The sequence below is a fragment of the Psittacula echo genome (assembly GCF_963264785.1).
Source record: "Psittacula echo genome assembly, chromosome: 5".
Classification (NCBI taxonomy): domain Eukaryota; kingdom Metazoa; phylum Chordata; class Aves; order Psittaciformes; family Psittacidae; genus Psittacula; species Psittacula echo.
The window spans coordinates 81,486,864-81,514,840 of NC_137739.1; the positions used below are offsets into that span (position 1 = coordinate 81,486,864).

At 39.4% G+C, this 27,977-nt stretch overlaps 1 protein-coding gene across 1 annotated transcript in view; it reads left to right on the plus strand.

The window, feature by feature from the left end:
- Positions 1–667: 667 nt before the first annotated feature.
- ZNF106 (zinc finger protein 106) overlaps positions 668–27,977 on the plus strand; it is a 40,880-nt gene continuing 13,570 nt past the window's right edge. The window contains exons 1-10 of the mRNA XM_080619766.1: positions 668–750; positions 10,024–10,109; positions 11,918–11,979; positions 18,486–18,683; positions 20,857–22,935; positions 23,755–24,373; positions 25,251–25,320; positions 26,162–26,316; positions 26,412–26,472; positions 26,786–27,127. Of these exons, the coding sequence (XP_080475892.1) occupies positions 10,056–10,109; positions 11,918–11,979; positions 18,486–18,683; positions 20,857–22,935; positions 23,755–24,373; positions 25,251–25,320; positions 26,162–26,316; positions 26,412–26,472; positions 26,786–27,127 (3,640 nt within the window). The 5' untranslated portion in view covers positions 668–750; positions 10,024–10,055. The remainder of the gene's footprint in view (positions 751–10,023; positions 10,110–11,917; positions 11,980–18,485; positions 18,684–20,856; positions 22,936–23,754; positions 24,374–25,250; positions 25,321–26,161; positions 26,317–26,411; positions 26,473–26,785; positions 27,128–27,977) is intronic.

The window sequence follows — 27,977 nt, forward strand, 5'->3', positions numbered from 1 at the left end:
CCCTCCTAGTCTACAGGGAGTACAGTTTGTATTCTGTACAGTATCAGGAGGCTTGACAGGTTGCATGAGCATCATTTCAACCTTTTCTCCTACTTTTGCCCTTCCTTTCTTTCTGAAGTTGATTTTGTAACTTAAGTTTTCAAAGATAGTATAAATTCTCTTTCCTTTTCTAGTTTCTTCTGTTAGGTCCTGTATCTTTTTGCTATGCTGATAGGGAGTTTCTACACAGAAGCCTAATATTTTGCAAATAACTCCTTTTTCACCTTTTTTTTATGGCATCTGTTCACAAGTAGTTGCTATTTTACAGCTTCCCAAGTATGCCAGTTATCACAAGTCCATTCTTCTGGACATGTGAGACTCTGGCTTATTCCATGTTTTTGTAAGTAACCAGTGGTACCATTTGCCATCCTGCCGACTTCACCTCAAGTCCCGCTGCTTCTACAACACCGCTCGCCCATCACTGCCCCGCCACCACTCCGGCGGGACTACATTTCCCGGCAGGCACCGCGGAGGAGGAAGCGTGTTTTCCGGCGTGCAGCGCGGCCACTTTCCTGCCGGCTCATTGGCTGTGTTGGGCAGTGGCTCCGCCCCGCCGTGCACCGCGGGTCTCTGTGGGGTCGGCCCGGCCCGGCCCGACGCGGATAGGGTTTGGTGAGGGCGGTGGGTTTGGGGACGTGCGGTAACTGGGTTTGCTTGGGTCCGGCACGGGGATGGGCTTTCGGGCCGCTGCCTTGGCGAAGGGTGTGATGTGTGAGTACCGAGGCCGCGGGGAGCAGAGGCTGCGGGGAACTCGGTGGGGGGCACCTGGGATGATGGGGGGTTGCTCCGGGTCTGGTGGAGGTGAGCGGGGCAGGCCTGGCCTAGGGGGGCTGCACCGGACATCTTGCCTTGGGGCGGGCATACGTTTTCCTTTGTGTTGTGAGCATCCTTTGTTGCTGCAATGAATCCTGAACGTTGCCCTGTTTTAATACAAGCTTTGCTAGACCAGGTTCTCTGTTGCAGATGTGTAGCTATCATCAGGTCTCTTCATACCCGCCAGAAGCGTTTTCTGGGTTGAAACGTGGCTCTGGGGGCAGAGTTGCTCGCTTACCTTTTTTGTAATATATTGCTAAAGGTGTGTTTTAGTGAAAGGGTATATGAATGTGGTGATAAATATCTGCTAACTTAAAACGAGCGGGGCTGAGAGTGTGAAACATTAAGGGTACAATGAAGTAAAAAGTATTTAAAAGTGGGGTAGTTTGCATGCAGGCTTAAATTATATTAAGAACTGTTCAGGGGTGCTTATGAGCTCCAACTTGGAAAAGTTTATAAGCATTGGATATTAAGTGTCACTGGTGACTGAAGTTTATGCTTTGTTGTCCTTTATTGGTAGCGTTTTGATAACTACGGTCTTATGAAAGTAAGAGATTTCCTTCTCATGTTCCCTCCTGTGCTTTCTGAAGTGCAGCTTTAAAGAGCTTTGTAGATCAGGTGAGTTCTGAGGTGGACCTGAGAAATAAAAGGATTGAGGCTTCTTGGACTTCGTTTTCAGCATCAGTTCCTGGGACTGCTTTTCCTGTATTTCTGCTGTTTTTTTCTGTTCATTTGTTACTTTCTTCAGTCAAGCCTCAATTGCTCTATTAAACTAACAGCCTGTTTTGCTGAACTAATAGAGCCTACAAAAAAACCCCCACAAAATGAACAAAAAACCCCCAAACCAACCAACAACAAAAAACCCCATCAACCCCCCCCAAAAAACTAACCCAAAAAACACTTAACCCTTCCACAAATTTAATAGTTTTGCTGAAGATTGAAATTATCTCCCTGTTAGCACTGCAGTATTTATGATTAATATAACAAGTTCTAATGGCCAGTGCAGCATCTCTGCGTAACTCGTTACCTTGGAAAATAGCTTCCTATTCTGAGATCTGTTCAGCTAAAGGCAACTGTATTGTCTTTGGTTTCTGTTCTTGCTTGGCTGCAACTGGAGTGGCAGTGCAATCCAACTGCATTTGCACCACAGTAGGTGCTATGTTCTAGTGTTTTCAGTTTGAAACAAGTCATTGGTTTTAGGCAAACTATGTAGGTCTGTTATCTGAGCCAGTGTGGTTTCTATGACCTAACTTCATGTAACTTCTACCTGAAATGTCCAGAAATGTTTGAAGGTGTGTCAGCTAAATACATTTTAATTTATGCAGGGCTGTGATATCCAGTACAAAGAATAACAGCAATCACTATTCTATGAATACATATCCAAATTGTGTACAGAGATACTAAGATGTGTCAATGACTTGATCTAGGTAAAATTAAGGTATTTTTCCATTGATTTCCCCTCCCCACTTTATTGTAGAGACAAAATTCATAAGATATCTGGAATAAAATTTAAATTTGATTGAAATCAGACTTACATTGATAACATTTTTAACACTGGTAACTCATCTTCTGTAAACTCTGCCACCAGGTGGTGTCCTAAGATTTGAGATGTTATCCGACTCAAACCAATGACAGGAAAATGAGCGGGTACTATGCATTACAAAAAAACTTCTTTGTTTTTATGAAAATATTATTCATATTTGTAGTGTAAGTTTTTTTTTTTTTTCTCATCTAGTCCTAGGTTATCTTACATTTTGATTGTACATCCTGAGTTGATGGAGCTGCTGATATTCAGTCTTGGGGCAAACTGCATTACAGAGATGTAAGAATTCAGACAGACTCCTATATTTCGACTACATGGCCATTAATGACTGATGTCCTAATGTTTGGATCCTTAACTTGAATTTACTTGGCACTAGAGCTCCGTATACTGAAGAGTGACCTGACTACCTTGGTCTGAGCACCTCATATCACTCTCCATCTGTTTTTCATACTCTGTAGTGACTGTATAAATAGAAGGAGCCCAATGACTGGCTGACTGCTCTCCTGTGTGCTCTCTTATGTCTATATGGATATTTTTTTATGCAAGTCTGAGTCATTTTGCCAAGGCCAGGTATCTGCTCCTGTGGAACTGCAACAGATAGGATGTATAGAGTAGTCTGTTTTGATTTGGCTTCCCAGTACCCTTCTTCTAATCAGTAAAACAGACATAGTATGCCTACCAGTGAAGGTTATTATAAGCTTAAATACCCTAGGAAGGGAAAAAAAGGTGCAGCTAAATGTTACAGAATTAAGTTTAAAATTACATGGTGGGTATTTCTGTCATTCTTATAAGGGTCTGTTTGTTGAAGGCCTTTTATAATGTGACATAAGTTTATAGGAATAAGCTGATATGAATTATTTTGTAAATCAGGAGACTATCTAAATCAGTTAGGTTGTTTGTCCTGCATCTTGTGGATCACTGTGTTGCTTCTTAATGAGACTTTGTTGCAATCATTATCGATTATGTTTGAAGCTGTAATGGTAGTAGGCATATAAAGACATATAAAGACAATTCCAAACCAAAGAGTGCTCACAGGTGATCCGAAAGGAGTCATTTAGGGCAACCTTCCTCCCCTTGGGAGCAGTGACCAAGTTTTGTGATACTCTTGTACTGAACTAAGGTGAAACGACACCAACCGACCAGTTTTATGATTTATTAATACTAAATACAAGGCGCATAGTTAAATATAATAGCGATGATTAACTAGAACAGCAAGTCCTCTGCCATGCGTTTTTACTTACAGCTAGTCAATATTCAACAAAAAAGAGAGGAGAAGAGAAAGAGGAAGAGAAGAAGTATCAGCACAGATGGATCCAACAACATCTTATTGGTCCTCTTCACCCAGGGTATTGTTGGTGTTGGGAACTCACCCTGATCTGAGCCCTGCACTTTTGTGTTCAGTTCTTTGGGCTGTTATCACTAATTTGCATATGAAGAATAGAGAGGCATTGCTGTGATAATGATGGACATTGTTTAGTGAGCACATGCCCAGTCCCAGAGTGGGGGATCTTCTGGTCTGTGCCCCATTCTTAGATTTACTTGAAATAAAAATAGACATCAATGAAAACTCTGTGTTTGTGCTAGGTGTTGCCTTGCCTGTGCTGGTCTTTTGAAGATATTTCTCTACACTCACCTTATCGTCAGTTGCCTTCCCAGTATATTGCATAAAGGCAGTCACACTCCTGGGATAGCATGCAAACAGTTTCTGATAGATGTGTTCTAGGCTAGATAGTTGACTACTGCTTTTAACAGGAACTTAAAAGAACTTGGATCTGTGAAATAACTCTTCTGTCCTTGTAGCTCAATATCAAAACAGTTGAGCACTTGGATGCTCAGTTATAACATTTGCTGTGCAGTGGTGCTCCTTCAGTTCCGGTGGGGGGATCTAGAGTACCATCAGTCTGTCATGAGGATGAAATTTAAGTCTTGGAAACCAGGGAGGAATTTACCTTAAAAACTGCTTCTGGTACAAGTATTTTAATTCTGTACAGTGCATGATAGTGTGATAGAGGAGAACCATGCTGTGAGTCCTGACTTAACTTTAGTAAATCCTTAGTTTTCTCTCTGTTGGTTGGATAAATTGCACAGATTAGCATTTCCAGAAGGAAGGTTAAAATGCCTCCAAAATATGCCCAGAAGGAATGTTAATTGGTAAAAGTTACTGTTGAGCAAGGGGAGAATCACTTCAGGTAGATCTTGAGATAGTGAATTCAGATGCCTCAGAGGAAAGGAAAGGTAGCCTTGGAACCTTGGTGCTTTATTCCACATAAATCCTGCTCGAGGTGATGAAATTTGAGCATAGGCCTCTGTTACGATGAATTACTTGGTTTTGTACAGCATTCTCACAGCAGTGCAGGGCTTTGATGTTTGAAGCAGTGTGTAATACAGAGAAGTAGGTTTCTAGTTATAATTTTTATCCTTAAGAAAATCTCTTACTAGGCTGTAATGAAGCATTATTTAGTTAAATTAGCAATTATTATTGCTTTGGACTGCTCATATATCGTAATTGCTGGTTTGATACAGCTATCAAAGGCCTATGTGGGGTTCTCCCAGTTTTCCTGTAAAATGCTTGGCAAAGTAAATTGTGCTGGTAAACTATATATGGTCTAGCCTAGCAGTGATTGTTTAAGTGCTTTCCAGGGCCTAAATGCACTTCCATTCCTGATTCTTTTCAGCAAGAGGCTTGTCTCAAAGTCAAAATGACTTTGTACACTTCTTCCCATCAACTGACTAAAGATTTCATAAATGCACCTTGTGGTGAATTGCTTCTTTCCTCTCTGCTCTCCTCTCCTTTCCCATGTCTGTGGTAGTTGTATTACTGTACTACAGCTCCAACTAGGGCGTATGCAGTCGGTTGCTGCAGGAGGAAAAGAACTGAAGCAAAAGGAACAAGATTGCTGTGAGGAGCTGAGGAACATGTTGCTGCAGAGCTTTCTGTCACAGTTGGGCTTCTAGACTTCCATTCTTGTCAAGTGTAGAGTTTCCACGGCTATCTGTAGGGACATGCAGCACTTAGGCAGGCCTTTAGACAGGCCAGTACTGCTGATCTCTTTGAGGCCTCCTGAGGATTTCTAGGCAGCTGGAATGCTGGGCTGCCTGCCTCACTCCACGGCACTTGTGGCTTTATATAGTCAGTGTTCAGCCACTGATCAGTAGCAGATTTAATTTTGAAGTACATTTTTAATGTATGTTATCCGGTAAGGTTGAATTACTGTGGACAAATGAATGTTGTAGCAGGAAGTAGTCTAATGCCTGATTTTCTTTGTAGACTATTTTTACTCATGAGAAGTGTGCTCGGAAACCTCTCTAGCAGACTTGCTTAAGTTAATTAAATCTGTGTATGGTGTTTCCAAGCTCTGGGCAGGTGCAGCCTCTGGGCAAGTTGCACTTCCATCACATATCTGTGAAATGCATCTCTTTGAAACAAACAAATAAATATCACTCACTGTTCAGTTACATTCCTGTAAAATAGAAAGTTGTTGTGACATCTCATTTGAAAGCTTTATATTTTGCAGTTTCTCTTTCATATGGTGATGGGATGTTTTTGGCAGAACCTCATGTTTGTTCGCTGTTTACTTATTTTTGAGTCGTTTGTTTTCCTATTAATGTTCCATAAAAAGTAATTTCCTATTCTGTGCAGCAAGTTGGTAATTTCAACAGCACAAAATGTTAAATCTGATAAAAGCTTGAAGGTTGTTCAGTGTTTCAAGTATGGGGGTTTTGTTGTTAAGTATTGAAATATGCCTGCATTTCTGTAGGGAAAGTTCATTTTTTAAGTTTCTTGGTATTACAGTTCTGTGATAGAACAGACTAGTATATGATGAGATGAAATGCAGTCACTGACTATATGGTTCAAAAGCTGTCTGATTCTTGTCACCATTGCATACTGACTGAGGGAATACCTTGAATTTATAATGCTTTTCAAAGTACTTAATGAAGGTTCTTTTATAGTGAAATTGAAGCAGCTCATTAAAGTGAGCCATGGGTTTTCTAGCAGGATTTGGGAGAAAGCTAAGTGTGATGGGAAGTGGTTTATCTCTATGTAGACAGTAAGTCAAGAGGCATCTGGAAATAGAACATGGGTGTGTCTTCTCCCAGTCTCTGTAGCATCTACTGAATCTCTGCTTCTGGGTTCTTGCCTCTAAGGGCTTCTCTCTGGAGGTTAAAGCTTCGCTTTTCATAGTGACATCCAATAGCATTTGAATTCCATTAGTATTTTTAGTACTGTATCATAAGTAATGCCCAGTTGGTTGGGTAGTTATCTTAAAACTCTTCCTGTAATCCTCTATCATTACTATATGTTTTAATGAGCTAAAACAGGTGTAATGTTAGTTCTGCTTGTGAAAGCTTTTTAATGTTACGTGCTCACTTGTGTCGGCAAGTCACCACACTCCACTGCCCTGCTTTTCCTCATAAGTCCCATGCTGCTGTTTTGCCCTTGTGCAGAATAAATTCTGCAGATAGTTGAGTAATCTTGATGAGATCCGTAACACATGTAGGATATTCCACTAAACTACAAATTAGAGCTAGTGAAGAATGCTGGGGGGAGTACAGAGTATTTTAATCCAAAAAGGAAGTATCTGAAATTGATGCAAAGATTAGCACCTTTTCTTTTCAGGAGTATCTATATATTAAAACATCTCTGCTTTATTAGGTAGGTGTTGAAACCTTTGTCACTTGTGTGTGATAATAAATACTTCTCTTAGATCTGTTGTAGCTGCACGGATCTGTGGGTAAACAGTATATTGATGATGTCCTTCTATACTCATCTAATAACCTACTGGATAATCATGAGGCTGAAATATCTCATTTTCTGTCTCTGCTCACATTAGCTTAAACTTTCCTTAACTACTGTCTCAGTTAAAATGTTTCAAAACAAGTAAGACTTCTTGTATGGGGTTTAACGTTTTTTGTTCTAAAACTTTGCATTTCTGTGTTGTGATCTTCTGTGAAGGGAGGAGTTTCTGCATGCATAGCACTGATATCATCTGAATTTATGTGTGCTCTATATGACCTGGGGTGGTGCAAAGTACTGGATTATATTGTACCTTTGTTGGGAGTGATTTGTCAAAAAAAAAACCCGGACTGTTACTAATGATTCAAGTACATCAGGTGCCCATGAGATGAATCTTGAGAATGGACATTTAAACACTATCAGGTATTTTAGTGAGATCAAGCATGGCAACCTAGGAATGCTGGTTAGGGAATGTAAGATGATTGAATCTCCTTGTGTGTTTTAAGTGTGTTTGGTTTTGTATGATGATGTGGATATTTGCAGGGAGAAAACTGCTTTCTCTGTTGTCTAAAGGTTAAAGGGCTACCGCAACTCTTGATTCCTTCCCCTTTAAATGGCACAGATGCTGGTGCACATGTTAACTGTAAATGGACATGCATATCTGGAGGAAAAGAGTTATTTGTCAAAGAACCACATTTTGGAATCAGAATGGATGTGGTTTTACTGGCTGATTTATTTTTTTTTTACAGTTGAAGAGGACCACAGAATGCCAGAGCTGCTTTAAATCTGGGTCATCTGGATTCTGTAAAAATTCAGTTCTTGCCCTTTGCTTGCAGCTTCTGTTCAGTATCTGATTCAGAGGGTTTGACACCCCTGATATAGACGGTTCATGGTAAATAGAATTTACTTTGCAGGGTAAGATGAGGAGATGAGCAATTAAAGAAGGCTCTTGTAGGTTAAGCTTGATGGTAGTAGCTAAGTTATCTTTGAAGTTGACTAATGTAAGATAACAAAGCTTGGAAGGATTTGTCTTTTTGTGTGGAGATGTGAAAATGCCTAGTAGTAAAAAGATAAATTTATTTCCACTTTAGGGTGAGAAACTGCCTCTGCCAAGTCAGTTAAAAAATTACCATGATTCTTGATCATTATGCATTTTAGTGTCTTGTAAGAGAGGGAAAAGGCAAAAATTATACCCTGTTTCTTGCACAGACTTTGTACTGTCTTTGTATTATAACCTAGACTGTTATGTACCTCTCTAATTTAATTGCCCTCCTTATGAATTAAACATTATGATAAAATACGTATACCATTTAATTTGATCTGCTGCTGCTTTCATTTGCATATATGCAAGTCTTAAGGTGATGAGTATTGAAATGTTTACTATTCTGGTGCAAAGTTTTAAATAATCTCGTACTGTTGGGAGTAATTAATGAAAATCAATAGTTTTTATTAATGACTAATACATAAGGTGCCCATGTACAGCATGGTGTTAAAGAATGTATCTTAAAATGCTGTCTAAATTGAATCTTTCAGTACATGTGTATGTGTAGTAGTTCTTAGGGAGGTTAATGAGGGAAATATTGAATTTAAATCACTTCAGGTTTTATTTTATGGTGGACAAATTGCCTCGTAAACCATGAAGACTGATGGTCTTTGATGTCATGAATGCCCTTAGTTTAATTTTCCTGGAGCCTTAAATATCTTGAGCTGTCCTGTGTACCAAAGTACAAATTTGAATTTGCCCTTCTTGGTTTCCCCAATTCCTTATCTCTCAAACAGAGTTGAAAAGTGTTTTGCTAATCTAATTTGAGTAGATGAGAGGATGCCTACAGATCTCTATCTGCTTTTAGAATGAGTGCCATGTGTTGGAGGACAAGGAGCAAAATGAAAGAATGGGAAAGCTACTTTTTATTATAACTGGTTTAAGTAACTATTCAAAAGTACCTTATTTTTCTTTAAAGAATATTGATTAGAATCATAGAATAGTTAGGGTTGGAAAGGACCTTAAGATCATCTAGTTCCAACCCCCCTGCCATGGGCAGGGACACCTCACACTAAACCATGCCACCCAAGGCTCTGTCCAACCTGGCCTTGAACACTGCCAGGGATGGAGCATTCACAGCTTCCCTGGGCAACCCATTCCAGGGTCTCACCAGCCTCTCAGTAAAGAATTTCTTCCTTATATCCAATCCAAACTTCCCCTGTTTAAGTTTGAACCCTTTAACCCTTGGCCTGTCACTATAGTCCCTGATGAAGAATCCATCCCCAGCATCCTTGTAGGCACCCTTCAGATACTGGAAGACTGCTCTGAGGTCTCCACGCAGCCTTCTCTTCTCCAGGCTGAACAGCCCCAACTTTCTCAGCCTGTCTTCATACAGGAGGTGCTCCAGTCCCCTGATCATCCTCATGGGCCCTCCTCTGAACTAATTCCAACAGTTCCATGTCCTTTTTATGTTGAGGACACCAGAACTACACACAATACTCCAAGTGAGGTCTCACAAGAGCAGAGTAGAGGGGCAGGATCACCTCTTTGGACCTGCTGGTCACGCTCCTTTTGATGCAGCCCAGGATACGGTTGGCTTTCTGGGCTGCGAGCGCACACTGAAGCTGGCTCATGTTCATTTTCTCATCGACCAACACCCCGAAGTCCTTCTCTGCAGGGCTGCTCTGAATCTCTTATTTGCTCAACCTGTAGCTGTGCCTAGGATTGCTCCAACCCAGGTGTAGGACCTTGCAGGGTGGTTGAAGTAAAATTGTGTACAAGAGGTATGAATTCTCTAAGAGAAACTCAGCACAAGTGTTTTCATGAATAGTAGCTTGCTTTTACTTAACTTACTAAAACAGAATACTGGGGACAAAATCCTGAATGTTGGTTCTTTATTTTTAATTGCAGGTATGGGATAAGATCTTTCCAGCGTAATAAGCATGGTTCGAGAACGAAAATGCATATTATGTCACGTTGCATACAACTCAAGAAAGGTAAGAAAGTAATGCCATACCTCCTCCAGTAGATGCTAATCTTAAGATATGAATATGAACTGTGTGTAAGAAATGCTTCCATTTTAAAATTGTGCCAAGTGTGAGAGTTTTCCCCTTTACTAGGCATATATTGATCAAGGTTTATCACAAATTGTATATTTGCATGTGCCTCTAGAGTTTCTTTCTTGAAATGAGCTGTGCAGTATGCTTGCTTCTGAACGCTAAAAATATTGAGGTCTTTGAGTTATGTTGTTGTATAAAGCTACTAAAGTGAAAAGCACTCAAGGTTATTTAGCTGTAAATTGTGATAAGTTAAGAATACTGTAATACACAAATTTTTTGTTCCTTTAGGGATATGTGTGTTTTCATATGGAAGATATGTGTCTGCTGTGTGCTGCATATCATGTGAAGTCTGCTTTGAAACTGAGTGTTTCTTAATGGACCTTCATATATTGCTTAGAAATGTGGCATATGGATATATTGCAAGTTCCAATGTATTAATTAACACAACTTTTCAAGGTTGAAGATGTTGCTTATCCTTTGTGGGTAGGATTTCAAGGACTAGGGAGAATAGTAATTAGTATGTGTTCCGAAGCTTTCCAAATGCTTTGGCTGAAATGCCAAGAGAAAGTTAAATCTTCTGAGCTGCTTCCTTTTGCTGAATTATGACCATTCTTTCTCTTCAGCAGCTCTCTTTCAATAGCAATAAGTTATAACAGCACTGCAGCTCATGGATCAAGGTTGCTGTAGGCAACAAATTGACATGTTAGATACATCTCAGTTTCTGAAGTGCACCTAGCAGTAAAATCGTATGTGAAATTTTAGCTGTGTCATAATATAAATACAGAGAGACTGCTTGACTTGCACAGGAAAACAGTGGTTTAAGTACTGTGATTCTGGAGAATGATATTGATGAGACTTGTCGTGGTTTAAGCCCAGCCATGCAGCCTCTCTCTCACTGCCCCCCCTTCCTCCCCCCAGCTCCCAGAGGGATGGGGAGGAGAATTGAAAGAATGTAACTCCCATGGTTTGAGATAAGAACAGTCCAGTAACTAAGGTATAACACAAAACTACTACTGCTACCACCAATAATACTAATGATAAGGGAAATAACAAGGGAAGAGAATACAACCGCTCACCACCTGCTGACCGATACCCCTCCCGACCGAGCAGTGATCTAGCCCTTCCGGGTAACTGCCCCCAGTTCTACATCCTGGGCATGACGTGCTGTGGTCTGGAATACCTCTTTGCCTAATTTGGGTCAGGTGTCCTCTCTCTGCTTCCTGCTGGCTTCCCCTCCTCCCTGGCAGAGCATGAGACTCAGAAAGCCCTTGGTCAGACTAAACATTACTGAGCAACAACTAAAAACATCGGTGTTATCAGTGCTGTTCCCAGGCCGAAAGTCAAAAACGCAGCACTGCACCAGCTACTAAGAAGGAGAAAAATGATTGCTACTGCTGAACCCAGGACAGACTTCAGAAAAAATGAACAACAGTAACTTGTCAAAAATCAGTCTTACAAGCTTTGCTTCATGCACTCCTGTTTGTCTTTCTCCTGGAATTCTGCTCCCCTTCTGCTGAATTCTTACGACTCCTGTGTATCCTTCCTCAGGAAAGGTAACATTATATAACTTCCTGAGATTGTGACTACTTGTGCATTCAGTCATAAAAACAGTAATGGCAACTGCTACAACCCTATGGGAGTAGACTATGCCTTCCTGCAAGTCAGGGGATTCTCAAAAGTGAGTTTTTCAGATATGACACACGACTTTGTTTTGACTGATTTTACTTTTCTCCCCTATGTTGAAGGAGATGGAAGAACATGTGAGAAGCATGCTCCACCACAGAGAACTTGAAAATCTGAAGGGAAGGTATGAGAACAATCTTGAATCCTTCCTCTCTGTACATTGTATACGTAACTCTGGAAGAGTTCATGTCCTGTTTCCCATACAAGCTGAATTGCACAGTTTATTTTTATGTATCACTTGGTTGCATGCCTTGTGATAAAGCTGCCAATGAGCATGTTCTCTTAAAGTCAAAAACTCGGGGTTGATTCAGAAAAGACTCCAGGAACAAACTCACCAACAAAGTTTTCAAGTTGACACGCAGGTATTCTTTATTGCGGCGCCGGGAGACACGGGGGATAGCTCCTCCTAACGTGTATCACCGTATTGCTACACTGGCCATCCTCATATAGTCACTGGGCATAAATGCATATTCATGAGGCTACACATGAATTACATCATTTTCCAGAAAGTTTCCTGCATGCATACAAAAACGTGGTGGTGGTCTTTGAGACTCGTTTGCTTCTTCCAACAATCTTCATGACTTCTGGCAGTCTTTGAAGCACTAGTTTAATTAACATTACAGACATAGCAGTCATCCTGTCCTTCTACTTATCAGTTAGTTTAACTACTCACAACCTGGACATCTAGTCCCAGACACTCCCCGTCCCCAGGTCCTATTTTTTTATTCTGTTTTTCTTACACTGTTTGTACTAAGGTCGTAAGGACCTAAAACTATGTCAACTACCTTCAAGCACCTCAGTTATTTTACATTACAAAGCCATCAAACTTAACATTACTTAGAACTGATTACATTTTATGCTTTTGTGGCTCCTGTCTCTGGGTAAACAATGATGTGGAAGAAGGTTCTCCCGTATTTCTTGGACTGTAGTGAAATAAGATGAAAGAACACGCTTTTTAAACACGACAGTTTCATACTTTATTTCTTGGCAGCTCTAGAGCTCTGCCTTTGGCAGAATCACTAACACTGGTGGTTTTATTTTTAATTTTTTTTTTTTTTTTTTTTTAAAGTTTTCGATGATTTGGAAACAATTGTTGATCTTTTAAATGACTGTGAGAAGACTGCTGTCTTGGATGTAAAGTCTACATCTGCTTGAGTGACTGCCTTGTCCTGTCATCTTAGTCTAGTTGTTTAGTTAAGGGACCTCACCCCAGTGGATGTTGTTTTCCTTCTGTTTTCCTTCATTTTATTTGCAACCTTTGGAAAGCAGGAGGAGGGACTTGAGGGGTGTTCAAATATCATCCTGATAATTTGGAATCAGGGTGTTACCAGAGTGCACTTAAAAGTGCTCTCAGGTGCATGGGTTTTGAGGTAACCAGAGAGATCAGATAGTCTGTGCTGCAGTATTTGACCTACAAACTAATTGTTAATCATCTTGCAGCACAAACTTTATGTGCAAATGGTAATTCTCTTTTAAACAGCTTTTAAAATAATAATAAGTGATGCTCTTTCAACTGTTAGGGGTGTGGGAGATCCATTTTTGTTAGGACATCTATCTTACATCCAAGAAGGAAAAGTTGTAGACTACTTCTGTTCACATGCTAGCTTTTTGTTCATGTAGCTTTTATTCTGTTTTGTGTAAGGTGAGAGTAGCTGTTAGGACTCTAGGCCCTGTTTTAAAGAGCTAACTATCAAAAAAAGGCTGAGTGAAATTAAGACTCTGATCTATACTATGATAAATACTAATGCCAATATAGATCAGTTGTGCCAGGTTGAATTCTACTAAAACTTTTGAACTGTTTTGATCTGTAATTTTTCAAAAGTAGGGGACGTTAGAAATTTATTTCTCTACGGTAATTTTTTATATGCAGAGTTTATGTATGGCTGCACGAAAGTGCCTGTGTTTGGAGTAGAAGATCCTATTACAGCCATGTCACAGATTAAGACATTTGTTTGAGCCAGCTGTATAGTACTGTATACTGCTATTTTGTGTAGTTGCTAAGTGTTGCTGTAGTTTGTCTAAATCAGCACCTTAAAATGTCTTTAGGTTAAGACTTGCGGAAAATCTGTGGCATATGTGTATGCCTGCTTATATCTGCTAACATTCCAAATTCTCTAAAAGAAAAAACTAACTTACTGCAGGACAATAAATAAAAAGATACTGCTTACCTTGAGGTGCATGTTAACTGTCAGTAAATATCCTCTGTTGTCTAATTTCAGCTTCTATTTATTATTTGTCTGGGGCTTCACGGCAGGTTAATAAGCTGGGAAAAGAATTTCCGTCTTCAGAATCTCCATCCTCAGCTTGTCTTTAGGCAGCAGTTACGTGGACTCTCAAAGTGGTGAAATAGAAAGAAAGTTAAATAGGAAGAAAATTAAATACTCTTTCCCCCTGGAAATTAGATTTGGTTTAGTGGGATTCACAAAATCTTCAAGTTGTTTGGATTAGCAAAGTTGTTCTTGTGTCACATTGAGAGAATTTATGAAAGCAGCTTTTTGGAAGCCATTTCTTTTTGTTTGTTTGGTTTTTTTCCGAATAAAAATTGCTTTGTAGTGAAGATGGAGGGCATAAAAATGATAATAAATTTTTCACATTCCCCACCTCCCCCCCTTTTTTTTTTTTCCCCTCCCTGCCATTGCCATCCTTACATTCTTGGTTGGTTGGGGGTTTTTGTTCTGAATTCAGTTAGTTGAAAACAAAACCAAAAAACCCAGAATAATTTTGGTTTTGTCTCTGCTGTGCCCCACACAACTGGGTATTGGGAGCTAGGAACATTCTGAAAATGTCCCTGGGACCGAGTGCATGGGGGTATTCAATATCGTTCTTGTTGAGCGTGAAAAGGATTTGTTATGTTGCTGAACACCTGGGAAGGGATGGCTCAGAAACCAAAATGTCCTTGGCACTAGAAACAGACCTAGGGCTTCTGGTCAGCTAACTTGTAGATCATTTCTGTTCTGGAATTTCTTCTTCTGATAATGACTCTGAGATCAGCTTAAAATTTCACGTATTTCAGCATCTTATTTCTGGCCTTTGAAGCTACTATTTTACTATATTTTATTATTTTTTTTTTTTTTTTAGTTTGTGACTCCTGAAGGTAATAGTGATTTCTAGAAGTTATATATTGCGTCCGCAATGGCTTACTTGCAAGTGGTCTGGCAATTCCTGGTTTTCCATTTCTGTAAGACTGAAATTAAATTTGTTTCAGCATCGTTACCTTTTCTATTAGTAAGGTAACTGTCTTCACTACTTCTTTCAGAAGAATGCATGGAAGATGTTTGTTCCCAAAATGAATAATGAATTTCATTTTCCACTGTGCAGCAGCAGGCTTCTGTGCCTCTCCTCTTTCCTCCCATTTAATTTTAGTCTTACAGCCTTGTAAAGCAAAAGCTATTGCAAGTAGAAAATGTGAAGCACAAACAACAGCCGCCTGAGTGTGGTTGAATTGTGTAACAGAGGATGATGCCATCTTACTACCTTCAAATTTAATAGCCAACTAGAAGTCACTTTTTAGACTTCCTGTAAGGAAGAGGTAAAGGAAATGCACACATCAGTTCACTTGTTTCTCCTTTTAAAGTTAAGTTAGTAATCTCAAGAGCTAGAGTAGTTTTCTGAAACGCTTTAAGGGTCTTCTCTTTTTGAAGTCTTACACCATGTGATGTATAAGGAGAATTGGATGTCAAGTACAAAGCTTTAGTGTTTTTGTTGTGATTTGGGTTTTTTGGAGGATTTGGAGGGTTTTTTTAATTGAAAGCAAAATAACCCTTTTATACAAGGGACATTGAGTCTGCCATCTGAAGTACAGATACAGTGAATAAAGCTTTTGGATGTTTTTATACTGAGAATACTTCTGTCTGTCATGTTTGTTTCCAACTGCTTTTGACCTTATTGTTGAACAAGTAAGGTTGTGTGGTGTTCCTGTATGGTAGGGAAATAATGAAGATATGATCGGTGTATATCATGGAGTGTGCCCAGTTCTGGTTGGTATTAATGGAGGTAGGGGAAGGAAAGAACTGAAGGAAGTGTAAATTCCTGTAAGTATAACTATCTGAACTCCTACCAATTGATCTACAATTTAAGCAGTTTTTCACACAGGAAAAAAATAGTGTCACCTTTTAGGTTCATATAGATTAAAAACAGGACAGAGAAGCCTAGTCAGTACCCACTTGAGGCTTTTCTGTCGAGACTGTCAGTTGGCACAAGAGCCACAGCTTTGTAATGAGAAACTTGCACGTTAGAAGTGATAGAGTTCTTCGTCCTTAGGCCAGCTGTTAACTCACTGGCTTTGTCCAAAGCAAGTAAAACTTCACATTTATTTATTTAGTTTACAAATGAGGATGATGAAAATTTCGTGACAGAATTGAAACATGGGTCTTAGAAGGATTTGGATTGTTCTCTAAAACCTAAGCAGTACCACTGAGATGTTTCTTGTTGAAGAGTCCTTATGACTGAAGTGGAACGTTATGTAAAAAGAGCACCTTTTTCATCAGGAAGACGAATTTCTGTTTGCAGTTTGCGTTGAGTGGTGACCTAAGTTTGAAACAAGTCCTATTAACAGTGTATAGATGTGCCATTTATGAATGTGGAGAGGATTCTTCTGATGGCATTAGTAATATTTACTATTGTATTTGGTTATCTTTATTGGGATTAATGGGATAGCCCAAGTACAATATATATGTAGTATCTCAGCTTTGGATATTTATTAGTAAGTGTGAAGTGTACAAAATGAAGTACACCGCTCTCTGGAAAATACAGACTTGTCGCGGACGTGAACGCAGTCGGAGATCAATGTGATCAGACAAAGCCATTTATTCTGGAAAACTAACTCTTCATATACTCTTTCTTAAAGTTGTTTTCACTAACTTGGCACATTGTGATTGGATACGTATCTGTGAGGCCCTTAACAACTAACATATAATTGGTTAAGCACAGGTGTGAGAACCTGACCTTCAAAGTTTTCCAACAGTCCTCAATTTAGCAACTCAGTAAATTCCAGCTCCTTCTTATCTTGCTGGGATTCTCACTCCCAGTGCCTCACTCCCATCCTCCTTCACCTTTTGTTGTTCCTTGGTTCATGTTGAACTCCATGTAGGCACTTGCTGATCTGGGTATGTGGCTGTTCTTTGCCAGAAAATCATCCACACAGACTAAATTTGTAAACTACTGACTTTGTAAATGAAATTTATCCAAACGTTTAATCTGAAATTAGTTAGGCTGCAACATACAAAATAATAAAATGTAAAAGGAGTAATTTTTAATAACTAGTCTGTTTAAAATAGAACCCTCTCTAGCTGTGTCTGAATGACTGCATCGGTTAAATCTTAACTATCTTAGTAGGAAACCCACAGATTTCCAGGATAAAGGAAACATAGCTGCTGACACTCCATAAACCACTCTGATAAGGATATTGGCTTAGTATCTTGAGTGAAAGTACATCTCTTGATCCTTTTATCATTTAATTTTAACTTTTCTCTGAAACCCCCCCCAAGGATTCATATTGGTCTTTTGCCTTTATGGGTCCTATTTTTCTTTTTTTTTTGACCCCAGTCATGGACTGTGTGATGCTATTCTAAAGCTACTGTTATCAGACTTTGGTCACAAGAGCATCATGGGGATATGCATAACTGCTTTTAGGATTTAAATAGCAGAATTGAAGAAGGCATCCTGGAGGCAGGCAGAGAATCCTGACTTGATTCAGCTGAGCTGTTTGCAGTGGATTTTGCTTTCATTAAGTTTTTTCTGACTTTTTTTAACTGGTGAACACATTTGCCTTGTTTAGCTTTATCATTAACCATGTATTTCTGTAACAGTGGAGTATTGAAAGGACTTGTCTGGAGAACAGATAAGGTATTTTTAGAAAGCTGAGTATCTTTTTTAAAATAATAATAATAAAAAAGTTGTAACCATAATCCAATATTCACTGAAACATTAGTAAAGCCATTTGTCTGACACAGCTGTCAACTTCCTACAGCTGAAATAATTTCTTTATTTTTTAAGATAAGTTCTCTAAAGTGGAAAGCAGACCTCATGCGCGCTTGAACCAAATAAAGTACAGTGAACTGAAGACACCCTCTCATCACTCGCTATGCTGTGGAGTCTTTGGATTCCAGGCAGCAGTCTCAGCTGTCCCAGTTTAGTCTGTGTTGTATCAGGATTGGTTGTATCCATGTACTGCCTCCTCCCTTTTCTAAATTTCACTGGGGGAAGGCTCAAGGCAAGGATTAAATGTAGAAGCTGTCACCAAGCTTCCCCAGTGCAGCTGGCACCATGGATAGGCTTCAGAGCAGCTCCTGCTAGCTCTGTAAGCCTTCCACTCTGCCTCCTCGCTCACTATGTTTCCTCTGAAAAGATTTTGAGTACAACAATTCAAGAAGAATTCCTCTTCCCTGTTAACGCAGCTTTATTACCAAGTCTTTACCTCTTGATTGTTGGAAAAAAATCTTGTAAAAAAACTTGACCATCGAAAAACTAGACCTTGAAAGAAAAAGCCAAAGAAGTCAAGTAACTGAAATATACAGAACAAAACCTAGTTGCCTTGAACTCAAGCACATTCAGAGGAAACAAAGTAAGACCAGAGGTACCTGCCATGCCTGTTGGCAGAGTTGAAAGTCCACCCTCTGCCTCTCTTCCTAGGGACAGCAATCATGAATGCCGGGTGTGCAGAGTGACGCTGGTGGGTTTGTCAGCATATGCCAAGCACATCTCCAGCCAGCTGCACAAAGAGAATGTGTATGACCATGACAGAAAACAGGAAGAGAAAGAAGAGGCAGAAGAAGAATACCTTGACAAAGAAGTCATTCAACTAATCAAACAAAGGAAGGAACGGAACCGGTGAGTTTCCTCTTGGGTCATAGAACTGCTATTAACACAGGATATGTTCTTTAGACTTAGGTGCTTGTGAGATGTAAACTGCTTTTAGCTAGTGTACATGTTATGACAACAGTCCAGGAGCCCCAGGTGGATATTGTACATTCAGCATGTAAATGTGTTTCTGCTGAATGTTCTTGTTCTGTGGATCTACTAGTGAGGAAATACAACTATTCTCCATTATGGATAAAACCAGTCCCCAGTGTGGAATCCTATGTTTGGAGAGCAGTAATGTTTTTATTTTAGTGTTTGATACCCATTTAACTGAAAGGCTTAATGAATGTGACAGTAGTGCTAATATTGTTGGGGTGGGAGGTGGTTTTAGAAACCTGGCCTTTACTGAGAACTGTTGCTGAACATGCTTTGTTATAAAACTTTATTTGTTTTTACAATGAGTTAGATTGTTCTGCTATGTCACACTGAAATCCCATAGTCTTTCAATGAAATTTCATACCTGTTTTATCTGAACTAAGCTAAACATAATTCTAGTGGCTCACTATGAAATAGAAGTATTGCCTTTTATCTTCCATGTGATTCCACTAGTGTGCATTGCGGTTGAGAATATATTGTTTGAATAGTCTTGTGGCATGGTGATGGTATGGAAGGGGCATATGATTTTTGAAAGGAACTCTTGCTTGCTGTGGCTAAAAATTTCAGTTGGCATCTCCCAAGTGCAAAATCTGTGGAGTTTATTTGGTTTTGACACTATTCTGTCATATTAGGGTGTCCCTGTACTGCAGGATGGTAATGTTTTCATATCTGTAGCAATGTCACCACAGGTTTTGTGGTAAAGGAGTAATGTTGCCAGTACAGTGGTATTCTGAGGCAACTGAAATCTTAGAAAATCTGTCCCTACTGGATGCCAGTTTGAAAGGAGAAAAAACAAAAGTACATGGATTAAGTTACTAATAACAGCAAAAGTGTTTCCATTAGATCATAATGTAGTTGAGTCAGCTCCTAGAACTAACGGTATCACTTAGACATTGGTTCTTTTTGATCCTTCTCTTACAACTCACTTTATCTTATGCAGGAGGCCATTTCCCATTAGAGAGTAATTATTTGTGAATCTTTTAGCAAAACTGGAGCTGTTTAAAAGCTTAGGAGGTGCACAATATGAATATTCAATTTATTCAAAAGTGAATCAATTGTTTTTGAGTAATGGTGTGAAAGTTTCCTGTCATGCTTGTCCAGGGATCTAGGATGAGTATATTTCTATAATGTCAGAAAGAAGCATTTCTGTAATCAGTTTTTGGAAAAACGTTTTAAAAAACCCTCCTAATTGGTTGAATAAATACTTAGAACATTTAGACTGCTGACCCTGGGAATAGCTCTTGGTGTTAAGGTAGCATTTATCTTTAAATGTACATGTGATAACTTACCACGTGTTCATGGTAAGTTGCCAAGATAAGTACTATCCAAAGGGCAGTAGGTAGTGCTTCTGGGAGGCTCATACAAACTCAGCATTGCATGCTGTAGGCTGTTCAAGTCTCTTAGTTAAAACAAGACAAAATATTTTTGTATCTGAGGTGCAACTTGTGTGGATGTTTTACATACTGTGTTTAACCTCAGCTTTATGGACTGGGACATGATCTCAGTTGTTTTTTTCCAGTAAGTAGGATAACTGCTTTTCTCAGCCTAACCTTCATTCTATTCTGTATCAGTTCCTTCAAGTTACTCCATCTAATTCCAACGGAATAGTCTCAAGAAAAATACTTATCTCACTATGAATGATTTTTATCAAGATTACTCAAATTACAAAGATTATATGACAGAAAGAAGCTTTCTTTTTGTTTGTTTCTTAGTAGTCCAATAACTGGTAAATGAAAAGGTATATTATCTTCTGAGTTAAACAGAAGTATTTAAGAATTAGTCTGTTGAACTGTCCATGCACCAAATCAGTTGCTCCTGTAAGAGCAGTTTTGAAATATCATATTTAAGTAAAGGTACAACATCAGTTTTGAAAGTCAGACACTACACAAGCCTGAACAGCAAAGCAGCTAAAGAAGTTATCTCTGTTTTCTCTTTATTAAAAAAAGTTTTCTTCCCAGTGCAAATAAAAAATAAAATGTGTGGTTTGTGTGCTCTTGGGTTTCAGTGGATGGCATCAGAATTCAGGTTTTTCTCAATTGTTTTGTAGGCAAACTGAGCCAAGCTGTGCAAACCAAGAATTAGAATGTGATGATAGGAGATCACAGAGAAGGCGAGAAGAAAGAACTACTTACAAAGGAAGAGAAGCTTATGATCAGTCATCATGGCATCATCATAATGCACCACAGAGGGACAGAAAGTGGGAAAATTATATTAGTCCTAGACAAGGCAATTTTTCACACTCTCAGTGGAACATTAACAGACATTCAGGTGGCTCAAAGGAACGCTTTGGAAGGCATCAAAATATTTTGGGAAGCTCTTCAAATTGGCATAACTATGGGAATTCTGGAAGTGCTTGGCATCCAAGTAGGTGGGGAGGAGGAGTGTCAAATTGGCATCACAGTGCTAGGGAGAGAAATTCTACTTGGCACTTGGAAGGAGCAGGTAATTTTTCTATTTGGAATTCTAAGTGTTATGGAGGAAACTGGAAATCTAGTCCTCATGGTGCAAATGGCTGGAATTTTGGAAGCTCAGGAGATACGTATTCAGTAGAACCTGTTAAATATAATAAGGAAAGATATGCATGGCAGGAGAAAGACATTGATGTTCCGCCATACAGAGATCGAAAAAATAGGAAGGACTTGCTTGATTTTACTAGTGATAAATTTCCTTTTGAGGGGGCTTTGGATTTTGGTGCGTTAAAGCAACCGGAAAGCAAAACTTCAAAAGCCAGTGGAAAAAGTGGCAGTCCTTCCAGAGATAAAATGCATCGCTGGACTCCCTACCCATCCCAAAAAGCTGCAGAGCAGCACCCATGGTCTGAAGATAATGTATCTAAACCTCCAGATAAAATAGAGTCTGTATTTATGCCTCTTAATGATTCGCCAATGAAAGGAAAAACTTGTGAAGTCAGTGTTAGCCTTTCAAAACCTAAAAACTGGGAAGCATCTTCCTCTTCTAATGTGACCTCGGATCACCTTGAGTCTTGCAAGGTAATGAAAGGCTGTTCCAGTGGTGAAAAGCCTGACAAAACTGATGGCACAAGTAATAAGATGCCATCGCTGAAGTTCCCTCTTCTGAATATCACAGATATTATGTTATCTTCTCCAAACCAAGACAAAAACAGTCTCTTAAAAAATTTCAAGGTTTTGTTATCCTCAGCTGGTGGTGAAGAGCAGAATTGTTTGAATGCACTGAACTTGGAAACTAACAGTTCCTCCTCTTATTCATCGAAGCTGCATGGTGCATGTGGTGATAACTTACAAAACAACAAAGATGTGCTTGATAGCCATCTTGGAGAGACTGTTAATAACTTACATGAAACAGAACAAAGCCCCAAAGATGTTCAGTCCACCCATTCCTTGCAAAATGTTCCCTTAAGCTCTTGCAAGGATGCAAGTGACCAGAATAGGGAAGAAATTGGGAAAACACTGCCAAAGGATGAGTTCAGACTAGATTCATTAGAAGATGTGAGTGATGATGATTTAGCAGGAGCTGAGAAGTTAGAGTCAAGAGGTGAAAAGTTGTGTTCTTCTGTTAGTTCTTATTTACCCTGTGACACTCCAGAAGGTAAACCTGCTGCCTCTGAAAAGGACGATGATGAAAAGCTGGCTGCTTCAAGTATTGTTCCTGCTGATCTAAAAGATTCTGTGTTTCAGATGGACTCCACAGTTTCTCCATTAAGCAGTCAGAACCATGAGCATGTAGATTTGAAAACCTCCTCGCAGGATCGAGAAGGGGATGAAGAGCAGGTCAAGTCACACGATCACTTTGAAATGGAAGGTTTTGAAAATCCTTCAGATCATGAACTGCAAAAAGGAGGAGTCCAGTCACTGGGCCTGCTTCCTGATTTAAGCAAACTTGGCCTCCCTGCATCTCTGCAACGAGACTTGACACGACATATTAGTTTGAAGAGCAAAGTTGGAACACATCTTCCAGAGCCCAATCTCAATAACGCACGGCGCATTCGGAATGTGAGTGGCCATCGAAGAAGTGAGACTGAAAAGGAGTCAGGACTTAAACCCACCCTCAGGCAGATTCTTAGTGCTTCCCGGCGAAATGTAAACTGGGATCAGGTCATCCAGCAGGTAACCAAGAAGAAGCAGGAACTTGGCAAAGGCTTACCAAGGTCGGTATCTTTTGGAACTAACCATGCCTCTCTGTGAGCATGTTGAGGGGGAGGGTTGTTTCTTTCCAAATCTGAAATGAATTCCAGAAACCTAAAACTAAAACTTGAGAATGAAGCTTGCTGTACCACCATCTTTTGCACATACAAATAATAGAGTTTTTGTCATTACTTCCTGCTGTGGATGTCTGTCTATAGATAAGTAATAGTAGTCTGCTGCTTAGAAAAAGATTCTGATCCAGTTCATAATCGTTGCTTAATATCTGAATGTGAATACACCGGCAGTATATTTGCTTTTCAAGTTATAGTAAGTGGAAGAGTATAAAAATGCAATTGGGATGTGAACATTCCTGTGTCATTTGCTTATTTCTTCATTTATTCAAGATTACAAAAATGCTTGCACTGCTGCAGGCAGAATAAATGCTGCCTCTTCATTTGTTAATCTTTTCATCTGATCTGCATCTTGGTTTTATGCTTAAAGGAAGCTATTTTATAATACTTCACTTCTGAAATTTTCTTTAAACCTGAAGTTTTTGAAGTGTCTTGAGAAGATGTCATATTTGCTTATTCCAAACTTGGAAATTCCAACAACATGATTTCAGATGTGGAAATCATGCTGTCAGTTCGTAGCTGCTGAATCTAATTTTGTGATGCATGAAACATATTCCATTGCCAGGTAAGACACAAAGCACAGAATACCAATGTAATTGAGTTGCTAGATCTCTTAAAGCAGTAATGTGCTTTTGGGGAAGGGGGAGTCTGTTTTCTAGATTTAGCTGCCTTGTTACATGTATATTTATTTTTCTTTTTGTCTTGTTAAAGGTTTGGCATCGAAATGGTGCCTCTTGTTCAAAATGAGCAAGAAGGTCTAGAACTCGGTGAAGAATCTGATCTGTCTTCGCTAGAAGGATTCCAGTGGGAAGAGATTTCCTTAGCAATGCCTGGCTCAGCCAGAAAACGTAGCTTTTCTGAAAGCAGTGTTGTTGCAGAGAGAAATCCTTCTGCTTATAGCTTCTTCAGTGAACAAGCCAAAATAAAAGAAAGTGGGCAAATAACTGCAGACAGCCCCTTGCATCATGTAACATCTAGATATGAGGCAAGTGCTGACACTGAGGCTGACTTGAAACAGGAGACATCTTCTCTTCCTTTGTCACCACTTATGTCTGAAAAAACTGAGACTAGTGGAAGGAGTCACAGCCTACCAGCCACTTCTGAGGTTGCAGGCCTCACAAAACAGGAGCAGGAGAGCCCAGAGAAGAGAACACCTCTTCTTGAAAAACAAAATATGCTAGAAATCTCAGAAGAAAACCATACAGCTTCAAATAATGCTTTACTTCTTACAGTGTCTAATAACATAGATGCAGCTACAGACAGCAGCTGCACATCTGGTACTGAGCAAAATGACAGCCAAGGAATTGGAAAGAAAAGAAGAGCAACTGGAGTAAGTGTGTAACTTTGTCCAGCTTTGGTGCAATAAGAAATGTTTTTTTCCCAGTCAGTGGTCATTCAGCCTTGGAATGATCTCTGCAAGGAGGACTTTCTGTAATTGATTGTCTTGTACACTGATAGCCTCAAACTAATTTGCTTTTTTGACTTAATTTTTTTTTAAGAATATTTTTCATTTCTGCCTTCCTAGTGCAGGACTTTTGCTTATTCGTTTTTAATTAGTAGGAATGGCAAATGCTCTTTAATTTTGATTTGTAATTGACATGCTATGCTGGTAAATGAGAGCTATTAAAATAGTTCTGTAGAAGTAGTTGCTGTTGTAGCAAGGATCTTGGTGTTCCAAAACTTAAATGGAAGGTAGGCTGTAGTAGAGATTTGTTTTCCTTAAATGTTTCTGGTTTTATGGTGAAGCAAGGAAGGACAAGCATTTTTACAAAATTATATACTTAAAATTATAGCCTTAACTCTGAATTTGTTTCACTATCCAGTCTTGGACTTACCCAGAGGGGAAGAAAATGTTTCTGGTCAAAATCCTCAAAATGGTTTTACTAACTGCAGAAAGGGATAGTTTTAATTCCTCACTGATTTAATCCTCTAGACCTCCAACTAAAAACATAGAGCAGAAAATCTGACCCAAGTGTGGTCTTAAACATCTGAGCAAGTTGAAAGCTGTTGGCTTATTTAATATTTTTAACTCGTTGAGATGAAAACATGGCACCCACTTTGTTGCCCTCTCTTGTATGAGAATATACAATTAATTTTGCACATTCTTCTCTATGGGTACAAGTAGTAGTTGACAAGACAGTGGATGTTTGACTTTTTGATTTAGGAAAATTGCTCCTGTAACTTTTAATAAATTATTTTACTTGCAGGAGGGATCTTCTCCTGAGATCCCTAGTCTAGAAAGAAAGAATAAGAGAAGAAAAATCAAAGGTAAAAAAGGTGAGTGACTATCATAGTATGTGCATCTGGTATAGAGGTTATAACTAGTAGTTGCACTATTAATACTACTGACTAAATACTAGTAGTATTTTGACTTGGTTAATATAGTAGTTCCTTGATGTTACTTTGGTGCTTCTTGGGCTCTTCCTGAAGATCATGGAGTAGACTGGTGTCAAGTCTGCAACCCATTCTTTGAAGCTTCCTATCTTAATTTGTCAGGCATTATTTCCAACAGAAAAGTTTGTGCCTCCTTTCTGCCTGCAGTGGACTTCAGAAAGTAATATAGGAGCAGCTTTTACAGAGCACTATGCTCAAGAGATTGCAAATGTGAGTCTTGTGGCTTGAAGTCATCTGAGACTTCAAGAATGATCTTTCATCACTGGGTTCTTTTTCTCTCAAGCTGCCCTTACTCGGCTTCTAAATTAACTGAATAATTTAAATCTTGTTTAGCTTAAGTTTGCCTCTGTCTTTTTAATGACATTAATAGAAAGTGTGTTTGTACTTCCCGTACATGTGTACCTCAAGGAAAAGATCTTTGTGGAAGAGAATGACTTTGTTCAACTAAACTAAATCAGTGCTGGCAAAACTATGATGGAAACAGTTATTAGAGTCAAGGTTGAGAATCTGTAGAGAGGAATACTGGACTTTGCTCTTCTTTCATGTAGATGTGACTATTCCTGTGCAGTTATTTCTTTTCAGCCTCTTGTATAACTAGTGATACTTAACCTAATTTATGTAATTTCTACAGTCTGAGGTGGTAGTATTTATTGAAAAACCATAGGTAATGTATTTTAATGTATTGTCAAATACAGTTATACTCTATATTTTGTTTCTTTTTCAGAACGTTCTCAGGTAGACCAGTTGTTGGCTATTTCGCTGAGGGAAGAAGAGTTAAGCAAGTCCTTGCATAGTGTGGACAGCAGTCTCTTGCAGGCCAGGGCTGCCCTGCAGGCTGCATATGTTGAAGTTCAACGGCTCCTTGTATTAAAGCAACAGGTAACTGTGGGCTTTTGAGACCATCTGAACTTTTGAGTTAGGAGCCTGAAAAACTGCCTTAAGTAGGACTGACTTAAACCACAATTGTTTTGCAGATAACCATGGAAATGAGTACACTGAGAAGCCAGAGAATCCAGGTCTTGCAGGGGCTACAAGGTATGAGATACCACAAAACTATACCAGTGGAATTCTAACTTGTGCATTCTTTGAACTCGCAGTCTTGTAAAAATTGTATTTAACTTGAGTTCACTCATTTAAAATATGCAATAAAACCTAAAGCTTTCCAATGAAGTCTTTGTGTGATCTGTCATTTTTGGTAGTGCCATCTAGTGGCATTTTTTTTTTCACAAGTATTTCTCTTCCTTGTTGGTGTGTTCACAAGAAATCAGCTTCTGGCACCACTGAATTTTATTGTAAAATATGAACATTTTTGGTTTATATTTTTTTCCCTCTCTCCTTTTGCCATTAGAAACATATGAACCTTCTGAGCTGTCAGAGCAACTTCCCTGCAGTGTCTCAAGTGAAAGAAGAAATAGCAAATCTCACGTGGCAGCTGACTTAATTCCTACAGGCACCTTCCTGCCCCTGTTGGACACTTTGTCGTCTTCTGTAGCTCCATTTGGAGCTTCTGTTCGTGTTCACATACCATCACCATTCCAGTCTTCTGGCATCGCACCCGCTGCTCCTCCTGACTCCTCAGTGCAAGTTAAACCAGAGCCTGTATCTCCAAAAGGCTCAGAAGAAAATGTGAATTCTATACTCCAGAGCTCTACATGTGCTTCACGAGCAGAAGAGGGGCAGCAAAAGGATGGTATGCTTGGCTTGTCTTTGTTTTAGGAGAATTAGCTTTAAGGAAATAAAAATATATTACTTTCCCAGAAGCATGTAAGATGGTTCTCAAACCTGCAGCCTTTTGTGCAGGGGTGAATCCCATTAACTTGTGTAGGACCTCTATGTATAATGTAGGATCCTCTATATAAAGGATTTTCTAACAGGTTGCAGCTGTGTGTGACAGTTATGGGATGGGTGAGAGACAGCTTTCCATTGATTTATTTTAAATATGATATACGTTACGCCCTCAGCAAGTTCTAGTTTTATCTTGGAACTTCCATCTGAGAAGGGTGAGGGGGGAGATGTTCACATTTAAGCTGTCTCTAGTTGGATGTGTAATTCCAAAGCATCCAGTCTGTACTGTGATGTCTGAAATGGTCGAACAGCTTTGCCTAAGCATTGCTGTAGGTTTGATTCGCTGGTTTCTAAGAGACGGAAGCAGCGAAGTATTTCAAAGGCTGGCAGCTTCCTGTTCACATTGAGGGGTCCCACCTACTAAATGCAGTGAACTTGAAACTTCCTGTTCTGGACTGTAGTTACTGCAAATGCAACTGGGAAATTTTAGGGTGGGAAACACAGCTGTGAGATGCTGCCTGTGCTCTTAGCCTGTCTCAGTTGAGAGGTTGGATTCATTTGTTCATATTGGCTTCAAATTAGAATGACAAGGAGAGCATGTTTGCTCTGTCATTTAGTGCACCATAGATAAACAGACAAAGCTTACTGTGTCCTACAGTGCTGCCGTTCCCTGGATAGAAAGTATGATACTGCAGAGTGGGTTGTGCATGATTCATCTACCTTGAGTTAGGTTCAAGTAACTTGGTAGAAATAAC